Raw genomic sequence first — 21,339 nt, forward strand, 5'->3', positions numbered from 1 at the left:
GCTCCGTGTCAGCCCTCGTGGGAGAGGAAGAGCCCAAGCCCTAGGAAGTCTGTGCCCAGACCCCTCCAGACCCGCCTGCGCCTTTCCCTCCAGCTCAGCTCTGCGTCCTTGCTGCGCTGCTACACAGTAGCCCCTGCTATCTGTGGTGTCCATCCACACTGTCGGTTGCCCTTGGTCGACCAGGGTCTGAAAATATTAAAGGGAAAATTCCAGGGTAAACAGTTGACAGGTTTTACGTTGTGTGCTGTCCTGAGCAGTGTGATGAAGTCTTGCACTGTCCCCAGGGCTGTGGATCTCCCTTTGTCCAGCGCATCCACTCACGCTACCTGCCTTTCAGTCACTTAGTGACCATTGGGTTAGCAGATGGACTGTCGCTGTATCAGGGTGCCTATGTTCATGCCACCCTTGTCTTAATGATGGCCCCAAAGAGTGTGAGGAGTGATGCTGGCAGTTGGATATGCCAGAGAGAAGCCATAGACTGTATATATGTGTGTATAGGAAACAAAGATAGTATATATAGGGTTCAGTAGTGTTTCCCGCTTCAGGCTTCCTCAGGGGGTCTTGGAACATACCCGCCTTGGGTAAGGGGGCTCATGTGCTAAATCTTCGTCATGAATCTGGCTGTATGGGCGTCTTGTGAGTCCCATAGCAAATCTCTGAGTGTGCAGGTCATCGTGGGGACCCCTGGCACCGATCCCTGATGCTAAAGCTTCCTGCTCTGTGGACAGCTCAATCCTAATGGCCCTAAGTGGATTGTCTCATTGAACTTCCCACAACACTGGGAGGTGGGCAGTGTCATCGTCCCGTTGGCCAGCGCAGACCCTGTAGCTCATACCTTTGTCTCAGCATCTGTGCTTTGTCAGGTGTGTGCACCTTGCAGCCCTTTGTTTCTGTCGTGGAGAGAAGGGTTTAAGGGAGGAAAATCACTGAGCGCTTCTCCCGTCACCTGTCATTCCAGGTACGAGCACGTCCTCACGGAGCCTGGCCCGGTCCCGGCCTACGCCCTGAAGCTGCTGGTGGTGATGACCGCGCACAGCCCCGCCTTCACCAGGTACGGACCCCAGGTCTTTCTCTCGCTTCGCATCTCTGAGACGCACTTACATGTTCTGCAAACGTTAAAGATGATGAGATTCTGCAAGTCCAGCACTTGAGTTGCCAGAGTGGTCATTTTTCACGTTTTATGGTTTGTAATGTCTGTCACTTAGGCTGTTTGGGGTCTTGTCATCTCTTTATTTCCTGTTGGAGTTGGCATCCTGTGGCATTTTTGACGCTTTAAAATTATAAATTCCTTAAAGAGAAAAAACTGGCACGTGTCCTCTTTAAAATGTCAGTGGTTGCCTCATAGTGCATTGAACCGTTTATTACCTCGCTGCGGTGTTTGCAGACTGTTACTTCCCACCATCGTACGTAGCTGACACGCTTGTGGTAAGTAATGGGAGCTTTTGCCTTTATGGAAGGCCCTGCGTGGAATGATGCCACGCTTTTGGAACTGGTTTCTAGGATGATGGCAACAGCTTTCAGGCTCCTGAGAAGTTCGTTAGAAGGCACTCGGGTCCACAGAGGAGAAGAGAAGGGAGGTCTCCTTGCTTTCAAGCAAGAGAAGTAGCTGTGGTTGCGGCGGTGACCCAGGAGGGTGCCGGGCTTAGGCCACCCGTCGGCGCGGTGACCGGCAGAGCGGCCAGTTGGTCTTCAGCCAAGGCACTCGGTCACAGTCACCGTCAGCTGGGCTTCACCTGGGCTGCGCTCCTACCACAGAGAGTCCCGCGCAGTAGGGCGCCCGTCACTGCTGTCACCTGTGCACAAGAAAGGCTGTTTGTAGAGAATCCACCCTGGGGGAGTCTGACCCAAATAGCCTTCCCCCTGGCTGTGCCAATGCACGGGGCGCAGCGTCAGGGACTCCCAGGGCTCCCAGGTGCTCTGGCCCTTGGGCCGTCTGCAGTGCTGGGCGGAGGCAGCCCTCAGGCCATTTGCTTCTGCCGTGAACAGCCCCATACATTCCCGAAGGGCAGCACACAACAGTACCCTGTTCATTACCCCTGTGCCGCGGGGCACAGATTTCCACCAGGGCAATTCATTTTTTAAATGAGAAAAATGTTCAATTAATATTACAGCCATAGTACACAATTCCATGGAGCAGTTTGAAAGAGCAAGGTAAATTTTGAGTACAAAGATACCCGAAGAATTTTGTTAACTGAGATTACTCCCCGACCTCCACTGTAGGCCCCTTCGCCACAGCAGGTCTGTGTCTGGGTTCCCCGTTCTGTCCTGGGGCCTTTCCTCCTGATGCTGGATGTTAAGGTGGGAGTGGTCCCGGCTCAGTTTTGAGTGCGGCTCCAGAGGTCAAGAGCAGAGCAGTTTCCAAACTGGTTTATTGATAGTCCTCACAGCATTGTGCAAGAGGTCTGGTTGTCTTTAAAAAAGTGGTTTATTTTAAAGTCAGGTTTTCAAGGTCTAGTTTACACAGAGTAAAAGTCCTCATTTTAGGAATACAACTCTGCGCTTCCACAGCCACATACGGTGTGCAGCCGCCACCACTCTAGAGATGAGTATTTCCGTCATCCCCAAATGTTCCCTCCTGCCCCTTGGGATGCTGGCTTATACATTCCGTTTGGCTGGATAGTGATGTGACCTGGTCGATTTTCGATGTCGTGTTAATTTTTAAAATACATTTTTAAAGAGTTAATACATAACGCAGTACAAATGTGAAGGGTATACAGAGAAAAGCAAACTTTCACCCCAAGAGATGGCCACTCTTATCACCGTGTGTGTGAATTCTCCCGTAGATATGAGCATGCTGCCTACACCATCCGCACCTCTTCAGACATACATAGCGGCTTTAGTGAGATGTAATTCACACACTTCTGCACCTTTTTCTAAGAGATACTTAGTACTGCACTTTATGAATATCCAGCATTTATTTAGTGAGCCTCCTTTGTGTTCCATTTATGTGTTCCTCATCTTTTGGTATTACAAAACAAAGCTGGGAGTAATGCCATAGGTCACTCACCACGTGTGAACATGTATGTGTCTCATAAATAATAAGAACTGGATTTGCTTCAACAAAGGGTGGATAAGCCCACAACCCCCAGACTTGTCTGCACATTAGTTATCTTCTGGGATCTTCTGAAAAGTGTAAGACTCGGGGCCCAGCCCAGGCCAATTAAATCCAACCTCTAGGGCTGGACACAGGCACCAGGCATGTTGAAGTTCCCCAGGTGATGCAATATGAAAGCAAGTTTGGGAACCGCTAGTCCGAGCTTCTGTAATTTTGAAAGGCGATGAATTGCCTCAGTCTAGGAGGTTAGTTCTCCCCACCAGCCGTGTAGGAAAGTGCCCGTTGGTGCCAAACCTTTATTAGGTTAGTGTCTCTAGTGTCCATCATTGCCGTTCTGATCGATGGAAATGGTCCCTTGCTTCTTAATTTCTAGTTTTTATTGCATTGTGATCAGATCATATTTTTGTTATGTTTCTAATTTTTATTATTATTTGTGGTCAGTTTTTATGAATGTTCTATGTTTAATTGTTTATTTTAACCCAAAGTTAGGCCTAACCTTGAAAAGAGTATCATCCACCCAAATTTTGGAAAGTGTGTACAATGGTAACCTATGACATTTCCCCCAGTGATGTAGGGGCAGGAGTTTTAGGCAAAATGCTTGATTGTAAGTGTATATTAAGAGTGGAATTCCTTTATTGTTATGGGCAAGTCAATTTCTAGTACTATAAAAGTAACCATGAACCTTTTGTTATCAGTGTAACTCATTTATTGGATTCTTCAGCATTGTGTTCTTTGAAGGATTTTCATCTTAATTTAGCATTAAGAGTTCAGAGTGCCAAGTAACTGTTGGAACATTAAACCATCCTACATCAAGTGAAGCATTTACTATCTTATCGGGTTTATTCTTATAGGATTCTTAGCGGATAAAGAAGTCTTCAAAAGCGTAGTCATAGTACAAATGAGAATTTACTGTCCCCCTTAAATAAGGAACAAGAGGATGACAAATCTGCATTGTACCTGACAGGGATTTTCTTCAAAAACACCATGGCCCTGGTGACTCTAGCCTCTTCTTGGGTTTAGAGCAGAACAGTAAATTGCTTACCACATTGGTCCAATTTTACTGTGAGAAGGAATGTGTTAAACTCCCCTGAGCGCTGCCCTTTTCTCTCTGCTTAATTTTACAGTAGGTTGCACCGAACCGTTGCTCGAGGAGAGAACAGTGCCCTGGTAGCTTGTTTCCATTAAGAGGTAATTCGTTTTGGCAAATCTTCCTTAGCAAACAAATTAAATTTTAACTTCTTGAGTTCGTTTGGAGCAAAATATACCTCTCTTCCTGAACTGCAAGAAAACAAAAATGTTTATGCTCTTATCTAAGAATTATCATTTTAATTGGCTTGAAAAAATGTTAGAGCTGTTTGTTTTATGGCAAGACTCACAAGTGTCTTTTAAAAGAATGAAATTCCAGGGATCTCTTAAATGGAGCCCATGTGAACCCAAGGTGTAACCTTCAATGAAAAATACTTCTGCCCTTAACAGACTTCAGCCGACTTCTCTCATTGGTTTTGTATTCATTTTTTTGGCCATCCATTCATCCATCCATCCAACCAACCAACATCTAGCTAATCAGCAAGTACTGAGTGAACAAACCAGGATAAGTGATAATTAAGATAAAGGTCTCACCTTTAAGGCACTTATAGTTTCTATAGACTTTTATGAAACAACTAGGGGCCCAGTGCATGAATTCATGCAGCTTGAAAGGAACTGTGGGCTGCGAGGCTGCAGTAGGCACAGGGGTGGGTCTTGGCCCATCCTCTGCGCTCCTGCCCGGCCCCTCCTGCCGCGGCCTGGTCCCTTTTCTCCTGGCCAGCCCTGCTCCTGCCGCTGCTGCTCCCATGCGCTGAAGGCGCCGGCCCCAGCAGGGGAGGTGGAGAAGCCCTCAGGGGCGATCTGGGCCTGCATCCACTGCTCGCACCTGCTGATGGCTCTGAGCATTCGGGGCCGGCGCTGGCAGCAGGTGCAAATGCCTGGCAGGACCGCGGCACGTGGGAGCAAAGAATTTTCACCTGCCATGTTCCGTGCTCTGCTGCCAATGCCCATCCTGTTCCACGAGCGCCCCCTGGTAGTTGGCGCATGTCATAGTGACCAGTTGTTCGGATGTTCCACCATTCAGTCTGTTCGCAGAGTAGGGGTTTATATATAGAGATGTAATGACTTCCAAGGCACAGTCATGGTCAGAGGTTATGGGAGAACCTAAAAGACCTAACCCAACTAGCTGTATGATCTTGGCCACATTGCTGAACCTCTCTGTACCCGAGTTCCCTCAGCTGGAAAATGGTCTACAGAAAACCCTGTAAAACCATTCCCCCTTTCCCTCATCCTCCCTCCTTCTTTTCTCTTCTTCCTTTTCATTCTGAGGAGAGGAAGGAATATTGAAGGAAGAATTCTAGATGAGATAACCCCTTTGACAGAAGATAGAAATGTTTGATGATGCGGATTGAAACCGGAGCTCCACACCCTACACAGTAATGGGAAAAATATTTTCAATAAGAAACAGAAGGTGGTATTTGTCTGACATTGATGGCAGTTCTGGGAGCCATCAGAAAACACCCTGGGCCCAGGGGGCTTCCATTTGCATTTTGTTTTCAGTTTACATAGTTTAATAAAATTAGGTTTTGCCATATTCTGATAGGTTCTGGTTGACACTTTGTAATCGATAAAAGAAAAAGCCCAAATCACTAGAACTGTCTTCCTGTTGCTAAACTAGCCAGTTAGGTGCCTTTTCCTTCAATGAGCTGAGTTTCCACAGGTATTGCCTCTGCTAGAATCTCGATGAGTGAAGTTGCTTTAATAAAGTGAAATTTTGTTAAAATTAGAATGAATTGATTTCTCCAGAAATAATGTGCTGCTTTGCCAGGTGGCTGTGGAATTTTTAAAAGCCTCATATGAGAAGCAAGCCAATCTGTGTCCCTGAGGCCCCCATTGTTTTTCCTGGGCCACTGTGACGTGGCTCCCCATTCATCCTCTCCCCGCACTCGCAGAATCAGATGCAGGGCTTCTCCGCAGCCCCGAGCCCCTGAGCACCCATCCTTACCTGCTCTTTCCTCCTGGATGGACATCGTCCACGGTTACTGTCTTGGCCACTTGTTCAAATGGGGTACATTTCTGCACTTTTCACTAAAGTAGAGTCATTTCAGGGGATAAGGCAAGTGTAAAAGATTTCAAATACTGAGCATATCTTGAGCTCATTTCATTATCCTGCAAATCAGAACCTTTCTTTGTTTAATTTTGTCTTTTGTTTTCCCTTCTCTCTGCCTTGATTTAGGATTATAGTGCTGCTGCTGCACACTTGGTCGACACGTATTATTGGGACTTAAATACTGCTTAAGCAGAATTTGGAAATTAAATTAAAATTGTCCCAATTGTCACTCTTGCTCAGGTCTTTGTGCCCTTCCACTGAGATTGAGCATAAAATTTTATTTTACTCTGGGAAGTTTAGCATTTTATTTTATTTTCCAATAGTTCCTTTTCTTGGTTCTACCATAAGCGATTGTTAACTGTCTTTGAAAACTCAGTAAAATAGCATCTTTCATCCTAAAAGAGGAGTTTAGACTTGGCTGTACATATATTACCAAAGGACCGGTGCACCGGTGGGGTCCCTCAGCCTGGCCTGTGCCCTCTCACAATCTGGGACCCTTCAGAGAATGTCAGACTGACGGTTTCAGCCTGATCCCCACAGGCCAGGCAGGGATCAGGCCGAAGCTGGCAGTCCAACATCCCCCAACGGATGTAGTAGTGCGCGAAGCGGCAGGTGGCTGGCGCCCTGCCACTCCCGCTCATTCTGGTCCTGCTGTGCCTGCCGCTGTCGCCTGTGCTTCATAGCGCTGTGCGGAGGCAGGAGAGGCTCATGCCACTGCAGCTGTGCTTGCCAGCTGTGAGCCAGGCATCTGGCGCCTGTTGGTCAGCTGAGCAGCACTTCCTCTGTGGGAGTGCAGTGACCACCAGGGGGGAAGCCCCTGTGTTCAGTGTCTGCCCCCTGGTGGTCAGTGTGCATCATAGCGATCGGTCATTCGGTCACTTAGCCTTGTTGTCTGGTACTGGAAATCCAGAGTCCATGAGTGAATTGGAACAGTGCCGTGTTTTTCTTGTAAAGGATTTTTGGTTTGTGACCCTGTTGAGTTTGCATTTACTGGACTCTAGGCAGGATGGCTATTTCAACAAGGTGATCTTTTCTCATTGTTTTCTTTTAACACAGATGCGAGTTCATGGTCGCACGACCACTTAGCAGCCATTTCTGGGTCAGGAGTGGATGGTTTCAGATTATTATTTGGGCCTGACATTTTCAAGGAAACCACTTAGAATTGTTGTATACCTTTACAAATGGTGGTTCTCCAGTTATGTGTTGCAGATTGATGTTAATCTGAGTAGGGATTCAGTAAGACTTTTTGTGTTTTTAAGGCATCCTTAGGTCTGTAGACTTTCCCGTGTCATCTGAAGCAGAGATTGACCAACTCTGGCCCACTTGGTCTACTGGCTTGCAGCCTGGTTTTGTGTGGCCTGCCCAGTAAGAGTGGTGTTTATGTTCTTAAGGAACGTTAACTTACAAACAGACGGATCTGAGAAAGAGGCCTTGTTTCTGGCAAAGCCTGAAGTGTTTACTGTCTAGCCCTTTTCAGAAAATGTTTCCTGACCCGTGACCTAAGGGAATAGAACCTTTTTTCTTTATTCATGTGAAGACAGAAATGTTAGAATTTTTGAGCTGTATGGGACTTTGGAGATCCTGGGTGTTTTAAAATGTAGGCTTTTGAATTATTCAGGTTGGGAGGTCAAAGATCAGGAAACACCTGCCTTTGAAGAGATATTTTACTGTAGACTCCTAGATCCCAGGAGGAGGGGGCATAGCATGCCCCAGGGAGCGCGGGGAGGAAGCCCCAGGGGCGGGCAGGAGGCAGAGGAAGTGAGAGGAAATGCGCCAGAGCCTTTACTGTAGTTTACAGATGAAGGAGTGGATGGGCTGGTAAGCTGGTTTAGGGTTAGCTAGATGGAGTAATTTCTCTGGGCTCTGGAGGGCATGGGCTGGTCCCTAGCCTGGGGGTGGTCAGAGCAGGGGATAGTGAACTGAGTGTAAAGCAAGTGGGGGTGGGGGGGAAGCGGGGGAAGATGCATTCCCTCTGGAGTTAGCAATGCAGAAAGGAAGGGTGTGATTAGTACCCTGGACCCATTTTAAACTTGAGGACATGAAGGCCCTCAAGGGAATTTGTGCTCCAAACCCCAGGGTCAGTTCAAAGCAACAAGACTTGGGATCCAGACCTCCTTCTGGTGCCTTGTGCTTTGCCCCTCCCTGCACAGCCACCTTCTTAAGGGAACTCGGCTGGTGTCACAGTACACTTTGAAGCTGAACTGTTCTAAGTGTCTTGGTGTTGCATCTCCTTCTAGGAGTGGCCCCGTTCCTCCACACAGTCATCTTCAGCCCCGTGGCTCCGATAGCAGCCGGCCCTGAATTCTCCTTGGCTTCCCTCTGCTCCCATCGTTAGGGTCTGACACCTGTTCCTCTGATTTTCATCACCGTGGCAGCTCCTGGTACAGTTCTGATCAGAAAGACAATCCAGGTTCCCGGTTCAGTTCAACCGCTTCCTTCCCTCGTCCTCCTAGGTTTTGAACCCTCCTCTGCTCATGATGTAAGTCACCCTCACAGGGCAGAAATCCCTGCTCACTGTGCCGGTCAGGGCATAGCTCATCATCGTGACTCCTAGTTACTCGGCTGCGTGTTTGCGGAAGCACTCCCGGAGTGAGTGTTAAATTAATTTTCCCATCCTACCCCCAAATTCTGTCCCTGATAGAATTATGGAAGGGCACCAACCTAAGACCTTAGGAGTTTGATCCAAGGCATTCCATTTTTCTTAACCTTATTTGTGATTGTTTGAATCTGTTGTTGACCTTTATCTTGTTTACGGTGATAGACATTTCCCCGGAAGTCAGGGTGACCTGGTAGACATTTCATTGCCTGTCCTTACTCTCCGGGCATCAGGTGGGTTCGCTGAGACCGTTCATCTCTCTCGTTAGAAAGAAGTTAATCTTTTGAATTCGTATTCCCATGCCAGGCCTGTGTGCTGGAGGCGGGTCAGTCTAGTTTTCCTCCTGTGACCTGCGTGGACTTAGCGACAGCTTTCCTCAGAGAGTGGCACCAGGCCTGGCAGAGTCCCTTTGTCAGTGGAGCCACTCACAAGCGGCCCTGATATTTCGGGGGCTGCAGTCGGCAGCAGCTCACAGCTCCTCCCTTCTGTGTTTAAAGGCGCTCGGAGATCATTGTTTTAACGGGATGCTACCTTCCCTTTCCCCGAACATGTTTCTTTACTTGCCCACAAGAAAAGGCGTCTGCTGTTTTTCTCTTCTTCAGAGTCAGTTTCTACCGTGGAGTCCTGGAACTTGAGAGCACATCAGCTCGGATAGTTTTCTACCTGCAGGAAAAGTTAATATGATTCACTCCCTCAGCGAGTCACTCCACTAATCGTTCCGTTCACCCCGGTGTACAGACAGACAGGGGCCGGGTTTTCAGGAGCAGATGATGGCACGGGGGACAGACAGGACGCCAGGAAACCGCTGAGAAACCGCAGTTCCAGCCAGCGAGGAGCGCCCCAGAGGACAGAGCAGCTGAGTGAGCGGGTGGAGGGTGAGGGGCCGGGTCAGCTGCTTCGGAGAGGCTGGTCGGAGCTTCCTGGGGAAGGGCACACCCAAGGGGGACGTGGGGGAGTTGGCTGCCTGTGTCAGTGCAGCTTCATTATTAGAGGAACGAGCCGCTGGCTGCCAGGGACGTTCAGAGGCAGGAGATGTTGGCAGTGCCACATGCTGCCGAGGGTGTCGGGAAGGGGAGGACGGAGAATGAACCATTGCAGTCGGCCGCGGGAGAGCGTGGGTAGGGGTTCTTTCCCCTGCCACGTGGCGGCAGAAGCCTCTGGGAGTTCATTGGGGATGAAGTGGTGAGGTGGACACCGGGAAGATCGGTAATTCCAGGGAGAGTTTGCTGTAAAGGGCAGCTGAAAAATAGAGAGACAGCGGGTCAGAGGAGTGTTTTTTTGCTTGTTTATGGGATGAGGGGTATTTGAGTGACGTTTCGTCGATGAGAACGATTTAGCACAGAGGCTGGTGGGCCAAATCCCGACCACCTGTTTTGGTAAATAAAATATTACCGGAACACGGCCACACTGATTCGTTCATTTATCTTCTGCGGCTGCTTTTGTGTTCACACGATTGAGCAGTTTTGAAAGTGACCATGTGGCCTGCAAAGCCAGATGTATTTGCTTCTGGCAGGGTACTGGAAAAGCTTCCCCGACCCTTGACCTTGCAGGACAGGTGACTGATGGAGAAAGGGGGATGTCCGCAGCCCCTGGTGGTTCCCTCCTGCAATATTCCCCCCAGGGGAAGTGTAAGAGCGCACTGCCACGCGGAGGGAGGGCCATTGAGCTGGGGAGTTGGGATGCTTGAAAGTGAGATTGGGGAAGTGGTGGTGCAGTTAGTCACAAAGCTATCTAGAAACGGGGCACCTGAGGGTGGGGTGAGAAAAGACTTTGAAAGTGATAAGGCAATGAATTAAATTCTTACTTGGGTAATTGGAAATTACCTATTTTTATAATATTTATAGAAACAATTAGTGACCCGGTGCACGGATTTGTGCACATTGCAAGGAAATTAATTAGAAAGTGGCCAGCAGGGTGGGACTGGGTGAGAGGGGCTGGACATCCCTGGAGCCAACCTCCCTCGGCCCCTCCCCTGCCAGCCACACCTGGGATGGCACCATGGCTTGAAAAGCATCTGCGGAGTGAGCCTAGTCCCTCTGGCAGGTGGGGTCCCTTGGCCTGGCCTGCGGGGATCGTGCCAAAACCTGCTCTCCGACATCCCCTGAGGGGTCCCGGAGTGCGAGAGGGCACTCTGTGAAGTTGCTATCGTGCAGGGTGTGGAACACAAACCCAAGTGTGCGGTAAACCAGATTCAGGGCTGACATACCCCAGCAACAACATAGCCCACGGCCAAAGGTGGACTGGCACGGCCCTGCGAGGAATCAGGCTCCCTTTTCTCTGGTGTTGGGGTGCGTCACATGAGAACCACCGCTGCCAAGTCACTACGGCAGCTCCTGTGTTGAGCGTCTGCCCTGGTGGTCAGTGCATGTCATAGCGGCTGGTCGGATGGTGGGAAGGACACTTAGCATATTAGCCTTTCATATAGATAGATAGATAGATAGATAGATAGGTACTAGCACTATACTAATGCCTTGTTATTTCCATATTTCTATTTGGAGCTTGTCATTCATTACTGTCCTTTGTTTTCTATTTTAAGATAATAGATAGTAAAAATGCTTAAGTATTGTGATTATCGTGGTTATTGTTTTAACAAGTTCCTCTTTTTACAGTTGCCTTTTAAAAAACGATTAAGACATTTTCCTGTGGAAAATGTTACATTTTCCTTAATAAATCATTTAAGTATGTTGAGAATTATGATTTATATTTAGCTCTTTGGGACAGAGGGACTCACTTGTTTGGGTCCCCCAGTTTTCTCTGGAACCCTCTACAAGGTGGGCTCTAGCCTGGTCCTCCAGGCTTCAGGGGCGGGGTTTTATGAGTTAGGGTTGTATATGTCATTGGCGCATTCCTATGTGTTCTGCTTGGATTCCTGCTTAAAGTGGGTGTCATCCAGTTCCTGGCTACCTGTGTACCTAGAATGGTGGTGGAATCTCAGGTCTTCCATGCGGCTGCCATATTTATCACCTGCTCATTATTTGCTGAGACCTGTACTTTGACACATCGTTTGGGCCTGTGACTCTGCATGTCTTTGCTAGTGAAGCTTGCCAGAGCCCTGGAGGGGTGGGCCGTGGAAGCGGCCCACAGGTCTCTGGCCGTGTCCTCCTCACACTTCACAGTCAAGAGCCCCAAGCTTCCCAGGCCACTGGACAGAGCTAGAGACAGTTGTACAAAGTGTGTGGCCATTGTGGAGGTAGCATGAAAGCGTTGTTAAACCAGCAGTGCTCAAGTCCCATAGTGATTTTACTGCAGGAGGTGTAGCCTGGGCTATCAGGATGGGAATTCAAGGTGAAGGTTTCAGTTCCTGACCATTTAAACATTGGGCATTAGAGCCAGCAAAGCCATCAGCTCATGGCATCCTAACCATAGACATAATAATCAAAGTCTCTTGATTTGATCTGTACCTTCTAAAGTCTGAAAGAATCAATCCCTTGATGATATTTGGCAAGTTTCAGCATGACAGTTCCGTTGCAATGTTTGCACTTTCTTTTGGTGGTTTACCAGGGTAATTTACCATTTTAGAATCAGCAGTGTGCTGCAGACGTTTGCTGCTGTTTATCTGCTCTTGATAAAGTCGTGCATTGCCTGTAAACAGTTTGCGTGTACCTGTCACCGTCAGTCAGCTCTGGAACTAGTGAAGCCCAACAGAACGGAGTGTAACATGCGGCCTAAGGCACAGACTCCCCTTTCGTTTCTCACATCTCCCCAAGTCCTCCATTTCAATGTCAAGTCCTCTCATTTTATGTGAAGACAGCTGTTGGTCAGACTGTATTGCAGTGTTTGCTGTACAGACAGGGCCTTTGTCGAATAATTAAAGAGCACGAGAGCTGTCAGACTAAACAGCGGTCTGAGTTCCAAATGTTCTGTGACTTCCTGGGCACACCGTTACCATCTCCAACATGTGTTATCACTTCGCGGTCTCTGCCATCACATGTTACAGAGGGAAGAAACCAGGCAGGGAAGTGGGCCAGCCGGGGTTCTTCAGTGAGGGCATGCTCCGAGACACCTTGCACCCTCAGCATGCACCAGCACGTGCTTGTCTGCCTTCTGCGTGGAGTCACAAATAGAGCACAAGCCAGCTGTTTGCAAAGCACACACCGTGGTCAGCTTTGGGGGACAGACTTCTTCAAGTATCCTGACATTCTAAAGTAGGATAGGCCCAAAGGGAGCAGGGACAAAGGAATGAAAAGACCATTTCTCACGATAAACATGCAAAAGCAGCACCTTTATTAGTAATACAAGAAAGTTCCATTAAAATAATACAAGTATCAAAGGAAAGTTAAAACACTGTTTTAATAGACTCGATTGGGGTCACATTGGTTAACAGCATTCCCTACATTTCGGGGTGCAGCTTTCAATACCGCATCGGCAGACCTCGTTGTGGGCTCACCACCCGGAGCCTAGTGTCCGGTCCCCACATGGGTCAGGCTTTGAATAGCACCTGCTGAGAGCCCACTGGAACGTGCACTTTCATAAATTAGCACATCTTTGGTGACAAGCAGGCTCTCAGTGTGTAGTAAACCTCAAATATTCGCTGATTCTACTTCTTTGAATATATCCTAAGATGATAGTAAAAGATACGCACAAATATTCATGTACAAGAATGTTCATTAAGACATTTAAAACAGTAATAGTAAAGACAGCTAGAGTGTGTCTTCACAAGGGCTTTCTGTGGGCCGCAGAGTGCGGGCTGCTTCCCCTTCACAGCCTCATGTCCCCGCCTCACTATCGCGGAGGGAAGCAGGCCATGCTATGGCATCTGAAGGAAGCACGGACCTAGGACCAGTGAAGAGTTGAGTGTGTTAGGAGTGATCTTTTCACCACTACGTTCGTTTGCTTTCTAAGGAAGTAATGAAAAATGGAGAACAAGGGTCCATCAAGAGGACTAGTTAAAAACATTGTAGGCTAGAAAACTAGGCCAGTGTAAGGGCTCATATTTGAGATGACTGTGTAATGACACAGGAAAGGTTTTTAATAAACCCAACGTCTGTGTTATGATCTGAACTTTTCCTCCCACCCCCTCTCCTGACACTGTGTCTCTAACAGTCTCTAAAATTAGGCAGATTCCAGGTCTAATCCCAGATCCATCCTGGGTTTAGTGAGTGACACCACGTGCTAACCTCCCCAGAGTAAGCTTTGGGAAATGGACTTCACCTTGAAGGGTCATTAGACAGCAAATGACCCTTGAAGGGCAAGGCTGTCCGAGTGACATGGAGGACATGCACAAATGGTGGCTAAAGATGAGAGTGACCTATATGAATAGAGAAAAAAAATGCGAGTGAATAGAAAAAAAAGACAAGTAAATATTACGTCAAAACTTAATGATTTTCTTATAGTATTTTCCCTTGTAATGCTTTTCCATTTTTTCAAACATAACAGTCTATAACATATATTTTATGCTTCGGTATTTCTACATTTTATATAAATTATTTTATGTAAGTAGTTATAGAAAATCATTACGATTTTTAATAATTATTTTCTTTAATTAGGAAGACATCAGTTCATTAAGTACACATACACAGCCTGGTGGTTGGTTGTTGTCTTTTTTTAAATATATATTTTTTTATTTCAGAGAGAAAGGGAGAGGGAGAGACAGACAGACACATCAATGACAAGAAAATCATTGATCGGCTGCCTCCTGCATGCCCCCTCCTGGAGATCAAGCCTGCAACCTGGGCATGTGCCCTGAGGGAATTGAAACTGTGACTTCCTGTTCATAGATTGACGCTCAACCACTGAGCCACGCCGGCCGGGCAGGCTGGTGGTTCTTACTAGACATTAACATTAGTGACAACCCGCAACCCACTGGCTAACAAGAGTGGGTGCCATGCAGGAACAGTTCCCCGAAAGCCCTTGACAGCCAGGCCTTTCAGACACCTTGTAGCACGCGGAGGTAGGAGAGGGCAGGGATGTGTGTAAATGAGCGGCCCAGCTCTTCCGTCTCACCTGCCGCACTTTCTGTGATAGGAGCGTTTTGTGGCCTCGTTTCATGCATCACCACAGGCCTGGTTGGGCATCTGTCGAGGTAATGGGTAGAAAAGCATTTTGCAAAGTTGCTAATGTAACATGCAATTCTTTTCTTTCCATCTAAAATCTCCTTTCTGTGGGAAAAACACTTGCTTTTCACTCAACCATAGTTTCTCTTACTGAAATATCTTGTTCATGCTACTTTAGGCAAGGGGAGGTTTTCATACATCGGGGGTGCATTCTGGAGTAGCCTCATTTTCTAACTTAATTCTAAGACCTCATCTTTACAACTTGGATTATTTTTGTATCGTATATGTTTTTTGCCCACTGGGGTGTAAACTTCCTCAGGGAAGAAGTATAACGCCTGCCCATAAGGAGGATTCTATGGATCTTTGTAAAGTAACCAGATCTAACAATTCTATGCGCTAACGCTGCTAAAACTCTCAACCCTGCCCCCCTCCTTGTTTGTGTGAAAAATAATTTTTGTATCTGTGTACCTTTACTGGGGAAACTTCTGCAGTTCTCTGCAAGAGAATTAGCCAACATTGCAGGCCAGGGCAGACATTTCAAAGAGAAATGTTACCAATATTATTGCTTTCAGGGTAGACATAATATCCTGCTAGAGCGAAACATTATGAAACCATTTCTGTTTGAAGCTGATTCACTGAACCAATAATTTGAAATTCAGCTGATGTTAGAGATTTTTTTATTTAAAAATGACTGTTGGTTCACTAGACTGGCAAATTATATAAGTCATAAGAAATGAAAGAGCTTTGTTTGCTATCTAGCGCTCCGTTAGGGACAAATGCAAACTCTGAATCTCCTAAGCAGCATTTTGGGGAAATTTTTTTATGAGTCCAGCATCTATTTTGGGTTTCTACATAGTTGCCCAGAAGCAGCTAATTTAAAGAAACCAATATTAGTTGTTTTTAAAAAGGAGGGGGTGTCCCTGGCCAGGTGCCTCGGTTAGTTGGAGTATAGTCCCATGCACCAAAAGGTTGTGGATTTGATTCCCTGTCAGAGCGTAAACCTACGTTGCCGGGTCAATCCCCAGTCAGAGTGTCTCTCTCTCTCTCTCTTGCCCTCCCCCGCTTCCCTTACCTCTTCCTTTCCCTCTCCCTCCCTTCCTCTCTTCCTCAAACCAATAAACATACCCTCCTGCGAGGATTTTTAAAAAAGGAGGTGAGATAAGATGGAATTGGGGTGGGGGGCAAGTTCAGGCTTGTGGTGGGCAGAATTCCAAGATGGCCTTTAAGATCCCCACACCTTCTCCCCGATATCCAGCCAGTAGTCATTTAGTGCTGCTGTGAAGGGTTATTGGAGATGTACTGAAGAGAAAAAGCCCCCCATATACACACCAAACCAAACAAAACAAACAACAGCAAAATAACCCACGCAGTAAAGTAGTCCCAGGAAATACGTTTGAGAAGACTGTATATTTCAGTGTCCTCTTCTGGAGCCACTTGGACACAGTGTGCGGAGGTGGCTAAATAAAGGAAGAAACGTGTGCTGTATTGCAGTTAATATCTTCACAGTCCTTTTAGGATTAGGGAACATTTTAAAAAGATCCCTATTTTGTTTGTTTCGGGTTAAAAAAATTTTCAGATACATCTCTCTACTTCCCGTCCTCCAGGCTCGTCATAAACCACAGACATTTCATTCTTTTCGAACTTAGGCTATACCAGGCTCATCCTGCTGATTTAAACACATGGTGGCCAACGCAACAGAGCCCTAAAGTAAGATAGCGTTGGCGTCCTGCTTCTCCAGGCTGTGGTGACGATGGAAGGCTTGCTGCCCGAGTCACTCCTGGAGAGCCGGCCGCGCCAGCTTTCTCTGGAGGCGAGCCTGGTCCGCCCTGTCTGCAGAGGCCTGACCCCCAGTGCACATACAGGGTGGGGCAAAAGTAGGCTTACAGTTGTGAGTATACAAAACAGAGTTTATTCTTGTATTGTTATTTCTTATTGTAGTATTTTCCTTACAAACAACTGTAAACCTACTTTAGCCCCACCCTGTATGTATACCCAGAACTGAAACAAAAATATTGACGCAACACCCTTGGGTATGCTCTGTTTTATTATTTTTTATTAAGAAGATGCCAGTCGCCGAAACCGGTTTGGCTCAGTGGATAGAGCGTCGGCCTGCGGACTGGAAGGGCCCAGGTTCGATTCCGGTCAAGGGCATGTACGTGGGTTGCGGGCACAACCCCAGTGGGGGATGTGCAGGAGGCGGCTGATCGATCTTTCTCTCTCATCGATGTTTCTGACTCTCTATCTCTCTCCCTTCCTCTCTGTAAAAAAAAAAAAAAATCAATAAAAAAAAAAAAAAAAAGAAGAAGATGCCAGTCAATACCCAGTAGGCTCATCTCTGCGCGCGTCTCACCACCTGGACAAATAGTGCCTTATAGAACGGCCCGTGTTTACAGCCGCTCTCGGTCAGTCCTTGCGTTAGCGTGCTTCTGGAATTACATTTGGGGTTGGTCCATGAATCACAGAAAATGTCATAGAAAATTTTTTTTAATGAAAAGTACCTTTATTCAGCATGGGTTCTCTTTTTTATTTACCAGATGTGGCCCTAAATGATTTGCCCCTTAGTCAAATCAAAGAGCAAAGTTGTTATGGCTGCTTGTTTTCAGAAGAATGTAAGGACTGGAGGGTTAGGATTTAGTTAAAAGAGATTTCGGAGGTGGTTCGGGTCAGCTTGCACATCCTGCGGAGATCCGAAGAAGTAGGTGTTAATTTAAAGAATGAATTAAGGTTGTTTAAGAACGAATTAAGGTAGTAATATGTTAATAATAGAATGTTTTATTTAAAAATATTTTAAAATTGATTTTTAGAGAGAGAGGAAGGAAGAGGGAGAGAGAGAGAAACATCAGTGAGAGAGAAACATCTATTGGCTGCCTCTTGCACACCTCCTCCTGGGGATCGAGTCTGCAATCCAGGCCGGGGCCCTGACCAGGAATCAAAGAGGTGACCTCTCGGTGAATGGGACGACGTTCAACCACCTGAGCCACCCTGGCCGGGCTGTATTTTAAAATACTATTATGAGAAGTCTGGTGTCAGGAGTGGATGCTTGGATCTGATGTTGGGGTGACTGTGCTGGCGGGACCTGTAACTTCCTTGGCTTTGGTTGCTAGGCAACTCTGACATGCAGGAGCGTGGCTATGTCAGCCCAGGCCTAGTGAGAGTATATGTTATTAGAAAAAATGAAAAAGACCAATTTAGGAAAAGAGATTCTCAACAGCTAGGAAGCTGAGGATGAAAACCGGGACGGTGCCGGCCTGAAGCTGCGCTTGGTCTTGAGTCTCTGCGTGTCCCGTTCTGCCCTGCCATGGGGTAAGGAGCTTCAGACTCAGATCTGAGCCTGCATTTGTCCAGGAAAGCGAGAGAATGTAAATGAATTTAACGTTTGTAGTCAAAACCTCTTCCCTCCCCTATAATGAGCCTACAGAAATAATCGCGTTCCCTTTGCTTGACTAGGATGGGGCTTTCTCCAGGTTCAGTCTTTGGCACTCGTTCTGTATCGCACTTGCCCTTAACACATATTTGTAAACACTGTGATCCTTTTTGGGCTAGTCTCACAGACATTTTTTTAAAATCAATATATTATCATAGACAAACAAGCTCGAGGGAGACCAGGTGATAAATTCCCTTTTCATCCACCTGGCATAGTGTGTGAAATAGATAAACAGCGCGTATCTATGAGGGGAACATGCTTAAGTGCTGCAGTTTATCATACAGAGTAAATTCCAATAAAATGAAGGAATCTGATTTTTAAACTGAATCAGGATCAGCAAGTTATACCTTGTGGGCCAAACATGGCACCCCGTCGGATTTTGTAAATAAAATGTCATTGGAACACAGCCACGCCTACCCGTTTCCGTATTATTTTTGCCTGCTTTTCCATGACAGTGACCGTGTGGCCTGCAAAGCCTAAAGTATGTACTGTCTGATCCTTTGCAGAAGAAAGTTTATTGATCCTTGGACCAAAGGACTATTTAGAGACGAAGTCACTTTTGAATCAAGGCTATTTTCTTTTAAATTGCATGGAAAAATTCTTCTAGTAGATGACATTTTTAAACAAGGTTTAATGGTGGGAAGTGCCTAGATTCTGTTGGGTGATTGGTGCCTACCTTTTTTAAAGTTAAAGATGATTTTTTAAAAATCACTGTACATTAAATCATTAATGCGGAGAAGATACCTGATGAGGCACATATGAAAGATTACAGTGTGACAGGCTCATCATTTAACTGTGCAGTGATGATGGGTTATGCGATTTGGCTGGCATTGCCCAGTTTGACAGTCTTCATAATAATTGTGAATTTTAACAAAATCTTACATTTACAAATATTACTCTTGAGATTTTGCTTGTTGCGGATCAGTAAGGCTAAACTAATAGTCATTTGCAAAGAGGCTTCATATTTCTCGTGTTTAAATGGCTGTAGTTCAGTGTATTAAAAATGAGTGATGTTTAATCAGATGATTTCTCAGTCGCAGGATTTAAGCGGTAACACGTGGGTCCGCGGTGCTGCATGGCAGGGCGGCAGTTGACGCACGAGCCGTCTAATGTGTGTTTATCTTTTTATTTCTTAACAGACTTGTGGAGGAAAGCAAACTGATCCCACTCATTTTCGAAGTCATCCTGGTAAGGAAACATGCATCTGAAATTTAAAGCTGTTCAAAGTTTTGACCATGTTGTGTATTTGAGTGCTAACACTTACTGCCCAGAAGACTGTTGTGTGTCCCTCATGATCTGACTTCACCTCATCGGGCCTCAGTTTCCTTGTCTGGGCTCTGTCCCGCTCTGAGATTGTATAGGGACCCTGCCCTCTTTTCAAAGTCCTTTGATTTTATTTCTATTGACTGAGAACCATATGTTGTCTAATGTGGAAAGTACTTTTTCTGAGGTTGGTTTGTGGGGGAAGGGAAGAATAACGATCACTATTCTTCAGTATGAATTTCTGATGTTCAATGTGAAGCCCTCTGTAGTCAGGGGTCAGAGCAACAGTTTTAGGCCTGTGGGCAGAATCTTCTTCCGAATGTAGAATAGCTTAGCTTCCATACACCGTTTCTTCACAGAATGCAACTTAATTGGAAGCCATCTGTTCAGGAAAGCCTTCCACCTAAGGTTTCTATGTGGAGGGAATAAAATGGGATGCAGATTGACTTTCTGATAAATCCCTACTTATAATAAGTACGGATTGGAAAATCAGGGTGAAAATAGAGTTGGTGCTTATAGCAAGGGAGTGCCCTTGACCAAAGAAATCCCTCCCTGTACCGGGGGGGAGGGGCGGGGGCTGGGGGGAGGCACGTGACAGGTTACCCCCTTTGCCAAACACTTTCCCTCCAGAGCTGCCGACAGGACCAGGGACCAAGGCAGGGACAGACCAGCCTCACCTACCTTGGTCGTGGGCGGAGCAATAACCGGGATGGTCTGCTAACCCTCCACATGGAAAACCAGCTTTCTTCACTCCTCCTGGGACATTAATCTGCAGGTTGTTTGTGTGTTGTTGTGGCTCCGCGGGAAAACAGTAATTTTCATAGCTCCAGATCCTTTGGCTTTCGGGGACCTGGTTGGAGCTGGTTGGAGCTGCTGAGCTGTTTGGATTGGGTGGGGAGGGGTGGTTGTGGGTTAGAGCCTGGACTGAAATCGCTTCAGAGAGTAGAAGGGTGTAACTGATGTCCACCTGAACTAATGCAGAATCATATCGAATGCCATCTGTAATTGAGAAAATTAAAAAAAAAACAACACCCCAAAACAACAAAATAAAAGCAAATAGTAAAAGAGGATTTCAGAAGCGATATTAGGAGAAGATACGGAGGAAAAGGGAGTGAAGACATATGCAGATCAAGAGCTTTCTAGTGGGGATTTTAAAGCTTTTCGCTTGCTAGTTTGTTTGGAGGTGGATTCGTTTCTGAGAGCAATGGGTGGTAAGCTGCTGCGTTTGGCCACACACTTGGGCACAGTGGCAAGATCCTGTGCTGTCCAAACTCAGCCACATCTGTCTTGCTTTTTTGAAGAGATGTTGTTAGCCCTGGCCAGGTGGTTAGAGTGTTGACCAAGGTTGTGGGCTCAATCTCTGGCCAAGGCACACACAAGAAACAATCAATGAATGCATAAATGAATGGAACAACAAATCGAATTTCTCTTCTCTCCCTCTCCCTGCCTCTCTCTCAAATCAATAAAAACAAAACAAAACAAAAACAAGAAAGAGAGGCGTGTTGCAGACAGAGAGACTAGAGCTACCATGGGCCTTAAGGGTGGGTGGGACTCACCCTTGCTGTGGCAGGAGGGCCTCTACTCTGTTACGGTCAGTATAGCTCCTTGGATCACTGATGATAAATTCTTACCTGTTGGCAGTCACCTCAAGGTCTGAAGTCTGCACATAGGAAATTTTTTCTTGCAGGTTAACGAAACCCCTCCATACTCAATTAATCTCTGCATAATGAGCACCTAGGAAGGCTTTGCATTTTACAGGCCACAGTACATGTTTATTTGAGTGATGCATGATTTTTTTAAAAATTATTTTATTGCTTAAAGTATTACAAAGAGTATTATATATGTCTCTTTTTTTTCTCTCCATGACCCTTC

General features: G+C 46.4%; 1 protein-coding gene across 1 annotated transcript in view; it reads left to right on the plus strand.

Annotated features, from left to right (window-relative positions):
- The window catches only part of ULK4 (unc-51 like kinase 4), a 284,250-nt gene that overhangs the window by 104,804 nt on the left and 158,107 nt on the right, over positions 1–21,339 (plus strand). The window contains exons 30-31 of the mRNA XM_015568398.1: positions 959–1,051; positions 19,344–19,392. Coding sequence (XP_015423884.1) covers positions 959–1,051; positions 19,344–19,392 — 142 coding nt within the window. The remainder of the gene's footprint in view (positions 1–958; positions 1,052–19,343; positions 19,393–21,339) is intronic.

Source organism: Myotis davidii, unplaced genomic scaffold (assembly GCF_000327345.1).
Source record: "Myotis davidii unplaced genomic scaffold, ASM32734v1 scaffold663, whole genome shotgun sequence".
Classification (NCBI taxonomy): domain Eukaryota; kingdom Metazoa; phylum Chordata; class Mammalia; order Chiroptera; family Vespertilionidae; genus Myotis; species Myotis davidii.